This window comes from Macrosteles quadrilineatus, unplaced genomic scaffold (assembly GCF_028750875.1).
Source record: "Macrosteles quadrilineatus isolate MER2022 unplaced genomic scaffold, UCM_ALF_1.0 Scaffold_2__2_contigs__length_208266976, whole genome shotgun sequence".
Taxonomy (NCBI): Eukaryota; Metazoa; Arthropoda; class Insecta; order Hemiptera; family Cicadellidae; genus Macrosteles; species Macrosteles quadrilineatus.
Window position 1 is genome coordinate 158,212,140 of NW_026542595.1, and position 11,730 is coordinate 158,223,869.

The 11,730-nt window shown below is 37.0% G+C and overlaps 2 protein-coding genes across 2 annotated transcripts; both read left to right on the forward strand.

Moving 5' to 3' along the window:
* Positions 1–1,811: 1,811 nt before the first annotated feature.
* On the forward strand, positions 1,812–3,252 carry LOC128985067 (UDP-glucosyltransferase 2-like). The gene is made up of 2 exons (XM_054404440.1): positions 1,812–2,043; positions 2,684–3,252. The coding sequence occupies exons 1-2, from the start codon at positions 1,812–1,814 to the stop codon at positions 3,250–3,252; spliced, it is 801 nt and encodes a 266-aa protein (XP_054260415.1).
* A 1,240-nt stretch (positions 3,253–4,492) lies between these two features.
* LOC128987325 (UDP-glucosyltransferase 2-like) lies at positions 4,493–11,383 on the forward strand. Its single transcript, XM_054408108.1, has 3 exons — positions 4,493–4,798; positions 5,370–5,589; positions 10,301–11,383. Exons 1-3 carry the CDS (start codon positions 4,591–4,593, stop codon positions 10,593–10,595), a joined length of 723 nt encoding a protein of 240 aa, XP_054264083.1. The 5' UTR covers positions 4,493–4,590; the 3' UTR covers positions 10,596–11,383.
* The last annotated feature ends 347 nt before the right edge of the window (positions 11,384–11,730 follow it).

An 11,730-nucleotide genomic window follows, 5' to 3' on the forward strand; every position in this document is an offset into this window, starting at 1 on the left:
AAACTAACATTGAGATACATTTTGAAGCCAATAATTTATTTAAAATTTATTATTATCTTAATGTTTCCAATTTTCAGATAAAAGATGTTTTTTTTTTGTTTAAGCTATGCATATTTTGTAATAAAAATATAATATTCAACAATGTATACTTCACAAATGTATACTTCAGAAGTTATTTTGAATGTAAAACGCAAAGTGGTTTATAGGCTACTTTTGATAGTCAGGGTAAACTTCCTAACCGATTTAACTTTTTAATTTAAATTGTTTACTTTTCTGTTCCAAATGAAAAATAAATAAAAAAAACACTTGATTTCAACTAGGTTTAAGCATAGATTAAACTTGCGCCCATATTTCTTCATATTCTTCGGATAGCCTGAAGACAATTTACAGTTTTTGATGGCCTTCCTGTACTTTCTCGACATCAACACAATTATTTGATAATGCATAAAGGCTATACAAATATAAAATATAGAATAAAAAAAAATGAAGCATATAATAGGTTGAATAACAATGTTTATGTTAATTTAATGATCCTAACAAATCTTCATTTTAAAATAGTTGTTTAGCCTCCGGATTACTGTTAGCGAATTTCCCATAGAGAATAAGCTATTACCGTAGTACTCATGGTAAGACCTGGACGCGGGACCGATTTTTTTTTCATTTTGAGGTCCCTAGAGGCCAAAAATACCATCCGTTCAAATTCATATATATATATATATATATATATGTCCGTCAGCACGATAACTCGAGCAAAAATGATCCGATTTTGATCAAATTTGGTACAAACGTGCAAACCTACGTTAATTCGAACGAGTTCGCGATCCAGCATGATCGGACCTTGGGAACGGGGGTTTACGGGGGGTTTTATGGGGTAAAAATAGGTTTTTCCCATTTTTGACCCAAAAAACGTAAAATTTAGCAATTTCTTTCAAACCCATTTTGTAGAGCTTAAAAAAACAAATAATTTAGTATATTGAAGCGTTATTATGCGCCTAATGGTTACGGAGAAAATTCCAAAAAATTGTAAATTTAAAATTCCCATATTATTCTTATGGAGAATAAGTAAATAGTAAACTGTTGTAGTTTGCTTGTTTATAAACATATTTTGATCAAATTTGGAAAATGTTTTTATTTCTTACTAACTATTAACATTTCACAAAAAAAAAGTTTTACCCTCCCTGATGCAGCAAACCTTAGTACTTGTTAAACTAATTCTATTTAAATCGGGAATAAATGTTATATTTTTAAGTAGACATTTCAGTGTAAATCCAATCAATCAAATGGAAATTCGCTTAGTCTGCAGGTTTGCTGCGGCGGGGGTATATTATACTTAGGATGGTTTACAATACTTGCATATAGTAATCCTTTGTTGCTGATTTAGGCAACTAGTTTCGGTTCTTGTTTTGAACCATCTTCAGGCCTCAAGGTGTCAAGTGATCACTTCAATGAAGTGACCTTCGAATGAAGTGATCACTTGACACCTTGAGGCCTGAAGATGGCTCAAAACAAGAACCGAAACTAGTTGCCTAAATCAGCAACAAAGGATTACTATATGCAGGTATTGTAAACCATTTTAAGTAACAAATCTTGTTAACTAATAAACATTATAAATCAACAGGTAATATAAAGTTAATGCTCAATATAAAGTCAAATACATATCACTCTTTGTGGATTTTTATCGTAGTCCTGAGTAGAAGTTATAAAACATGCATATGTTGACCTAAATAAATATAGGAAACATATGTTTAACATTTTAACAATAAGTGCAAGGTCATCCACCTAGTTATTTCATTATACTTTATTTTTCCCAGATGATCTTGCTGTTCTTGTCTCTAACGTTGGCATTTACGGTGGAAGGCGCGCGTATCCTGGCAGTAGTCCCAGGATCAGCCAGGAGTCACCATGTCATCATCCAGGCCATCCTGAGGACACTGGCAGAGGCTGGCCATGACGTCACCGTCTATGGGGTTCACTCCCTGGAAGATCCTCCTCCCAACTACACTGACGTCACACTGGGAAGTAGTGAGGGAATACCCTACAATGGTTAGTGAACACTATGAATCAATAGTGGAGTTTGTTGGAGTTGGTCAAGTTCAATATGTAGCTACAAGTCTACTGACTTACTAAATGTGTTACATAAAAGATTGTATGCGCTATTCGCCTAATAGGATTTGGATTGGAATGGTTGGGTACAGCTGTTGTTAGAACTGTTTGAGCGTAAAGGCCAAAGCACAAATCTCTCTAATCAGCAAAGACTTTTGCTAGGAAGGTGTTAATGTTGAAATCCGGTGTTTGAGATTTTAGAAATTGTTAGTTAACCTATCTATAAAAGATTAAAGGGGTCCCTTTGCAATAAATCACTACACTGTGATATACTGCATAATTCCTAAGATTTACAAATATATTTCCTGTCAAATTGCTTTGTATTGTCTGGTAACAATTTAAAAAAATATTTTCATGTACCATTGCGTTTTGCACTTTAAATTATCAATTTGGTGTCCCATTCTCGTTTTAAATTTTTTTCATGCATCCAACCAAGGTTCACGACAACAATTTTTTTAATTTTTAATTTTAAACAAAATAATACATTTTTAAACTAAAGTGTATACCTTTTCTACTAAATAATGTATTTCATTACTTATGTTTACTACGATACCTTATATAGATTCAACTATTGTTTCAGCGTCCAGAAACTGGAACTGCCTCGAAAACATATTCAGCCGCTACGACAAGTTGATGGAAAGAACCTTTGGAAACTCAGGAATCATTAAACTCCTCAAGTCTGATGAAATATTCGACTTGGTCATCACAGAACCCTACCAAGGCCAAGAGTTTAACCTGATCTTTGGCCACAAGTTCCAAGCTCCGACCATCGGGATCCACACCTACTCTGCCAACAGCTTGGTGAACCTAAACATGGGGAACGTGTTCTCTGTGTCTCACATTCCTCAGATGTGCTACGCCCACTCGGACCGTATGAGTTACTGGGAGAGGTTCACGAACCTCGTGGCTCTTGTCGGAGGGATCTACTCGTACTACGTCCACCACTTGCCCAATGTAGAGAGGAGGATGAAAGAGTTGTTCCCCGACGCGCCTCCCTTGCAGGAGTTGGTCAGTGATGTGTCTTTGATGTTCGTCAACGAGCACCAAACCTTGGACTACGCTCAGCCTAGACCAATGACGATTGTTCCTGTGGCTGGGATACATATTGACCCTGTGAAACCGTTACCACAGGTAATGCAGTGTTATTAGTGTATGCTAGATTGTCAGACGTTTTTAGCTAAAATACTACTTTATACTGTACAGTGTTACACTATTATAAACAAGGGGTGTGTATATCCTAAATAATTATAAATTACACTGTATATTTTAAAAATTCAACAAATTAAAGTGCTATCTGCTGGTTTTACATGGACAATAATAAATTAGCCGCTAATCTTGTTTATCTGCCACAAAATAATAATTTTTATTAGGATGTGGTATTAAATTAGACCAGGTAATGTTTTGTTTTAATTTTGCACCTTGCTAATACACTTTTCATTCATTTTATTGTATATATTTCCTACACACCATAATCGTGATGGTCGGTTCAAGCAGTTTACCAGTTTTTTGCTACTTCGTTGCGACAAAACCTAAAAACCATATAACGTTAAATACCTTAATTCAATTTTACAAGGCGTAAACGTACAACATTAACTAAAAATTGTAAAACGCACACTCTCACAATCCATATAATTATGTTATATATTTGTGTCTAGGGTGATTGCCCAAGACAAATATGCACAGGCTCAGCTATAGTCTAGTGCTAAAAACGTTGATAGTAAAACTCGTGTATTAGAAGTAAAGGTACAAATCCTGCAAAACACCAAAAGCTTTTGACATGCTAAAACAATGCTTTGGAAATGAGGCGGACTTACTTAGTCAAGAACTAATTCCACTAAAAGCTATATAACTATTAAATTGATTTAGGTTATTGTTTCTTACAACAAAGCTACTCTTACACTGAATAATAAGCTGAGTCAGAGCTGATATGAGACAAGGTCATACACAGATTGGTAACGGTTTGCATGTGCAAGTAATCAATTCTCAGGCTTAGAAAACATTTCTCTATTGCAGCAGAACTTGAACCATTACATTGTAAGAAGATGTTTGTTATGTTGTGTTCTGTCTTTACATGGTCACTTCACTTTATAAAAACAAACGTTATCAAAGTTTCAAAATATAAGCGATATATATATTCACAGTTTGAAATATTTTTTTTTTATCCATGGTAAATAAAAACATAAAGTATCATAAAAGGAAAAGTTTTGATGAATTTATGTTCAATTGTCTATCGAATTAATTACAGTGTATTTCTTAGGGCACAAAAAACGAAAACCAATCTCGGAAATAGCAAGATTAGTTTATCAGCATGCATTTTGTGTGTTGGTTGGTGGTTTTCTACCGGTGACAACTTTGTTCATAATTCCAATATATTATACACGAAGCAAAGCCAATATATTATTCGTCCACTGATTTAGACTATTCTAGGACGTTAAAAAGGGTAAATCTCACAACAGGCTCACTATTACCAAGGATATTCAAGAGTTCATGGACAACGCGACAGCTGGAGTCATCCTGTTCGCTCTTGGAAGTGTCATTCCTGATGAAACGAAACCTACAAAATACTTCACTGGCATTGCCAACACCTTCAGGAAGCGGCCTCAGAGAGTAATATGGAAGACAAGGATGGAGAAAATTGATAATCTACCAGAAAACGTGATGCTGGTGAAATGGATGCCTCAGAGCGACATTTTGGGTAAGATAGGCTTGGTAATTTGGATAATTAATTATGTGATACATTTTGTATTAACCTTAAACAGATTAGGTTTTGACAGTTTACTCCTATCAATATTACTTTGAGATGATCAATAAATAATTTCACCCATAAAATCCGTATACACAAAGAATGTTCTTTATTTTAACAGTCAATCTATCTAATGGATCTGCAAGGCGAGATGGTTCCAAATAAATATTCTTATACTGGAATTCTTTTGTTAATCGCCAAAGGCATTGCAGTGGATAGTAAATACGTCACAAAAAGTACATCAGACTAGTATTTAGCCTGTAAAATTATCTCTGCATTGAATATCTCACTTCAGCTGTTGAATAGTTGAATTACATTACTTCAAATAACACAGATTATTATTAAATCGAAGGTAGTATTTGAGAAGCTTTAGCTTCCCACGAAAAAAATGACAACTTTTTTTCGACCCTTGGTTTGTTGGTTCAGAGTTTATTTGACACCATCTGCGTATTACAAAACATAATGACATTTTAGTTCACTTAAAATTATACTAGATTCCTCTAATTTAACCAATTGCCCCCAGCTCACCCTAACTGCGTGTTGTTCATCACCCACGGAGGCGCTGCCAGCTTCTATGAGACTATACACTCCGGAGTGCCCGTGGTCGGCATCCCTCACTTCGCCGACCAACACCGCAACGTCGCCTACTACGTGGCCAAGGAGGTCGGGGTCAGGCTCCTCCCTGATCAGGTGTCCGAGACCACACTTACCACCGCTATACGAACTGTACTTGGCAACACAAAGTTAGTGGGAAGTTTTACAATGCATTTGAGTATTTGTTTGTGTTTTTTGACGTTTTTGGCCTTGTTATGTTCTTATGTTATAGAGAGGACCAATATATTTCCTAAATTGAACTACTAGTTGGATACCATGGTTAATTATTAGCCCAGCGATGAAAAGCATTATGGGTCCAGAACCAATACAATTAAGGTTCAAGCCAGTACTTTCAGATTCAAAAGTGATCACTATGACCCAGATGATTTCCCAGGAATGGTATACCCAGACAATTCCAGCTTAAATGTAATTTTTGTAAATAGGTTTACCCTGCTCACACGCAAAAGTGATGTTTATCAATATGACCTTCATAATTGTTCGAGTACTAGTAAGGTATGGTAAGGTAAATATGGATTTTTTTGCGTATCCTCTAAAAAGGGCTAAATTTTCTTATTAATTGTTCTATTTCTAATACAAGAATATTAAACACACATCTTGTTTCAACAAACTCTATTTCCAACTCAACCAATGTTTACCAAAACATGTTTTCAAAAAACATCCGTCAACAAAAGATATTTAAACACAAATAAATCATATGACTAAAAGAACATACTTAATACAACATCCCGCCTCAAGATGTCTACATCTTCATGAAGCTCGGTACCGCCTCGGTATCTTGATGGACCTTCCGTAATGGGTAACTGTGCCAGCGTCTGGACGATCACGTGAGTTAGATGGACAATTAAGGGCCGTAGATGAACAGTTTGAAAGAATGCAATCTTCTCCGTAGTATGGTGCAGGAACTAAGAACTTCTGGTTTCGTCGAATGGTTTTCTTGTCAATGTCCACAAGGTAGGAACGTGGTTTGTTCAATTTCCTGACTACTTTACCATGTCTACGTAGATCTGTGATCCATACCATGCTTCCCTCTTCTAATTCACTTAAACCCCTCGTTCCATGTCGTTTATCAAATTGCATCTTATACTTCGACTGGTACTTATTCTCCCTCTCAAAAAAGTCTTTATTTTCAACAGGATTTCCAACCAAAGTATATGGAAGATTGTCACTTATTTTTCTTTCTATTTCTTGAGAAATTCCAGGCCACCACATGGTTTCCAAAGCACGTTTCCTTGTTTTTGTGATTCCCAAGTGCCCACTGTGAAGCCTCTCAAGCATTTCCGCTCGTAGTTCATGAGGTATTATCATCCGAGTTCCTCGAAGCAATAACCCATCAATACAACTTAACTCGTCTTTCACGTTAAAGTATTCTTGAATCTCATTAGGTAAACTTGATTTTCCAGGCCATTCGTCTAAAATGTTTAGCTTGAGTTGTGCACATATTGGATCCCTCATTTGTGAGTGAAGTACTTTTGTCACATTTTCATCTGTAGCGTTTATTCTAATCATACTGATTTCATGGACGAAGGCTTCCACTTCTTCTGTCAATTCGCCATCTTCATTAGCCGGAATAGGACATCTCGATAGCAGATCTGCTATGGCAAGGTCTTTTCTTGGGGTCCAGGTCATGCGATAATCGTATCTCATCATACGCATTCGGAATCGCTGTAGCCTCGGTGAGAGCTCTTCCAAATTTTGTCTTTTGAAAATTGAGACAAGCGGTTTGTGGTCGCTCTCAATTGTGTACATTTTACCCATCAGGAAACATTTTAAACGGTCACTTGCCCAAGTGCACGCAAGCGCTTCTCTCTCAATGTTACTGTAGTTTTCTTCAACAGGCATTAGAGTCCGAGATATATATGCCACAGGTTTCTTATTTTCTCCTTCAACTTGTAGTAAAACCGCTCCAAGACCTTTTTTTGAAGCATCACAAGAAAGAATCGAGGGCTTTTCCGGATCGTAAACAGTTAAACATGGCTCTGATGATAAAATCTGTTTCACTGTGACAAAAGCTTTTTCCTGAGTTGGTCCCCAAAAGAAATCTTTTTTAGTCTTTAACAAGCTCGTAATTGGCTCTATAACCTCACTGCAGTTCGGAATAAATTTAACCAGAAAAGTGATCATGCCCATGAATCTCTGGACTTCATTAGCATTACTTGGGGCTGGTAAGTCCACAACTGCTTGTACCTTGCTTGGATCAGGCTTGATTCCTTCCTTAGACAGCACAAACCCCAAAAATGTCACAGTCTTCTTGCAGAACTCAGACTTCTGCTTATTCAAAGCGATTCCATTAGCTTGCACTCTCTCTAGAACGGCTCTAAGACACTCGTCGTGTTCCTCTTTCGTTCTTCCCCATATCAAACAGTCATCAATGTGCACTAAACAGTTCTTTGCCCCTTCTAAAGCTTTTGACATACGGCGCTGAAACTCTTCATGAGCAGATGTAATTCCAAAAGGTACCTTACAGAATTTATACCTCCCGAAAGGGGTGATAAATGTTGTGTAATCTTGAGACTCCTCTGCAAGGTTCAGTTGCCAGAACCCGGAATTCGCATCGATCTTGCTGAAGTACTTGGCTCCCACGATCTGGGACAATGAAAGTTCAATCTTTGGAATGGGATAAAACCGACGTTTCACACTGTTGTTGAGTTTGGATAGGTCCACGCAGATCGTAACCCCACCTCTCTTTTTTGCGCAAACTACCATTGGTGCGCACCAATCAGTCGCGTTTTCAACTGGGACAATCACTCCTTTTTCAAGCATATTCTCTAACTGCTCTTTCACCTTGCTTTTTAAAGGTATTGGTACAACCCTGGGGGTAGATATAGCATAAGGAACTGCATTCTCCTTTATTTCTATCTTGTACTCTCCTTTCATATTTCCCAATCCTTGAAATAAATTAGGGTACTTAGTAACCCAGTCAATATCTGATGAATCTACAGAAAAGATCCTCTTCACCAGGTTCAGCTCTTCACAGGAACGTCTGCTAAGAAGTGGAACAGTGATCTCCTCAGAAATATACGCATGATCATAAATTGATACACCCTTATGTTCAAGCTTCAGCCTTAAAGTTCCCAAAATATTGATTCGTTCTTTCTTCTTTGCACTGTACACAGGGGATTTGCACTTTCCTAGAGGAAGAGTCTTAATAAAATCGCCAAGAACTCCTACTGGAATCATGGTTACATCAGCGGCTGTGTCAAGTTTACATTTTATAAGCCCTAACACTTGGTTTCCACAGCTTGCTTTTACCTCCTGGGCCCAGGCTCTGTCATTGTTTTCTATATTCCCGATGAAAATCTCAGGAACCTGTAGATCTCCACAGTCTGAAACTTGCTGTTCGATTTCTTTAACAACGTTTTTGTTTTTTCTCATCCACTTTTCGCGGTAGGGACAGCATCGAAAAAAATGTCCAATCTCGGAACATTTGTCACATTTGGCTTTCCTAGCAGGACATTCGGCCAGTGATCCGTGCCAATCATAACCACATTTCCTGCACTTCTTTGTATTTTCTGCATCCTCGATGTATTTCTGGTCACAAACTCCTTCTGTCCGATTCGGTCTACCGTTTTGAACTGACGTTTTATTTACCAAAAAAACATTAGTATTGGCAAGTTCACGTTTTTGGCGTTCTAGCTCCTCATGTTGGCGCAAGGTATTAATTGCTTTCTCCAGAGTCAATTGAGATTCCAGCTGGAGTCTATCACTCAGACACTCATCTTGCATACCAATAATGAGGACGAGAAGCATCATCTCATCATTTAGTTCACCCCATGCACACGTTTTCGCAAGGCCATGCAAATCTGTTATACATTTTTCAGATGGATCACTACCTTGCTTGTGTCTCAAAAATTTTGATCTTTCAAAAATTATATTCCGTCTTGGCACAAAGTATTCATCAAAGGCCCTAAGAGCCTCGTCATAAGTATTAGGTTTTGGTGAAAACGAATCGAAAATATCTTCACTTCTACTACCCATTACAAACAAAAGTACATCGATTTGCCGAGTGTCGGAAGTGCTATCCAGACCGCAACCCCGTCTGTACCTTTGAAAGCGATTCCTCCAGGAATGCCACTCATTCGGAGTAAAAGAGAACGTTTCTGGAGTTGGTAACGTGATATTGACCATTGGAGTAGGAGTATACATAGCTGCATCATTTTCTCGGTTCGTATGTCCCAATGCAAAACCTCGTGACTCATCTTTAGTCTTTCTAGAGTCCCTTTCTGAAACGTAGTTGAGTTCACTTTGGGCGTCGTCCTCACCGTTATCCTCATACCTGTGCCTCCGAGTATTTCGTTTTTTTCTGCCCTTACTTGACATTATGCGTGGTTTTAGACTTTCAGTTCGATAAAAATCCACTAAGCTGCCACCATGTTCTATTTTTAATACAAGAATATTAAACACACATCTTGTTTCAACAAACTCTATTTCCAACTCAACCAATGTTTACCAAAACATGTTTTCAAAAAACATCTGTCAACAAAAGATATTTAAACACAAATAAATCATATGACTAAAAGAACAAACTTAATACAACATTAATATACTTACACTACACACATTTTCGTTTTCAACCTAGTTTTGGCTAACTTTTAATTCATTAACTTGCTTGTATTCTCTTTTTTTGTAATTTTTCCCATACTAATAATGGAGGTACCGTAACCAACTTGACTACTGATTAATTGAAGATAGTATAGTTACCATACATTCTACAGCAACAACCTTGTTTATAATGTTTCCTTGGGGGGTCCAAGGACAAAATAAATATGAACTTAGGGGATAGCGTTGCGTAATTTATTCCTCTAGATTTTAAAGCACCTAATTTTTGCTCTTAACTTTCAGATATCGAGATAACATGAGAAGGCTGTCTCGTATACTCCAAGATACCCCAATGTCATCGAAGCAAGCCGTCGTCTTCTGGACCAACTACGTACTACGTCATCAAGGGGCTGCCCACCTCAAGCCAGCGACAGCTAAAATGTCTTGGTACCAGCGAACTCTACTTGATGTCATGGTGGTTATTGTTTGTTTGTTTATAGTTATTCTGGTTATGTTTTATGTTTGTTTGAGGGGTGTGCTTCATTTATATCGAAGACGGAGTATTTTAGAAGTGTTTAAAGAAAAGAAATATGTTTAGTACTTTCGTTTGCCACAACTCACAACTCGCTGTACCGGATTTGTAGTGAGATTCTGTAAAATAATTTGACACTGATGTACAGTACAGTGAAGTGATTGTCAATTAGGTAAAGTAAGAGCCTAGTGCCATGACAATAGTGTAAAAGTTTGTTCAGTACTTACGGAAAAAGATGAATGTGAAAGAAGGCAAGGCAATATAAATGAATCAATTGATCAATTTATTGAGATAGGGACGCCACCTAGGTGCGTGTTTAACCCAAATATGAGTGAATGATGAGTGTAAAATGGCGTGTAATGATCTGTGTAGCTTTGTTCCTGACTAAGATCAGCTGTTTAATCAGTTAGTATCATTATTTAAAGCCCAATGAACACAAGGAACAGCTGGGCCCAGTTTCGAACCATCAAAAAGCTACTGACTTTTCTCAGGATCGAACCAGCGACCTTTTAATTGTTTGGTGAGCATAAATGCAATGGCGAGTGAAAATAAAACTAATAGTAGGAAGTTTTGTGTGGACAGGAAGCAAACGGGAAACTGTTAATTAATAGGAAGAAGGACTGATAGTCGAAAAACTTAGAATTGTGATTTACAAAGTAAGTTACAGGTAAATAATAAAATCACTTGGACTAGTCTTAAGGATCAAATAAAAATATAATGGGGAAAATAATAAATTTAGCATATTTCACTAATGAAACCTCATGTGTGTGTTATATTTAATCTTGATGTATTACTTGTTTGTCTTTTAGCTAAATAAATCCCCTAACAGTTAAACAACGACTTCCATTTCTTATATTGCCAAATAAAAACATTTTTTGAATTGCCGAGTTCACTTTATTTTGTTACACAAAATTATGGTTTTCTTGGAACAGTGTTGCCACATTTAGTTTGTTTTGTCACATCGTTGCCACAATGATGTCACACACATGTCGCAGGGGATAAGCTCGTCTTGTTGTTGTGACAAGAAAAGTGTTGATAACGTGACAAGTTTGCGAGAGAGGCGCTTTTCATGTAGGTCAAAGGTGTTATTCGTCATCTTTGGATCCCCTATTTACACTCACACAATAGTAAAATGTGTACATACTGAACCTCTATATGTATACTAAACTATAAATCTTAAGTCCGTTGCCATTTAAGTATT

Excerpts from the sequence above, each read along its gene's own strand:
- LOC128985067 (XM_054404440.1), top strand. The coding sequence starts at position 1,812 with ATGATCTTGCTGTTCTTGTCTCTAACGTTGGCATTTACGGTGGAAGGC. Across the intron at positions 2,044-2,683 it reads TGAGGGAATACCCTACAATG|CGTCCAGAAACTGGAACTGC; the intron begins GTTAGTGAACAC and ends CTATTGTTTCAG.
- LOC128987325 (XM_054408108.1), top strand. The coding sequence starts at position 4,591 with ATGGACAACGCGACAGCTGGAGTCATCCTGTTCGCTCTTGGAAGTGTC. Across the intron at positions 4,799-5,369 it reads GCCTCAGAGCGACATTTTGG|CTCACCCTAACTGCGTGTTG; the intron begins GTAAGATAGGCT and ends AATTGCCCCCAG. Across the intron at positions 5,590-10,300 it reads ACTGTACTTGGCAACACAAA|ATATCGAGATAACATGAGAA; the intron begins GTTAGTGGGAAG and ends CTTAACTTTCAG.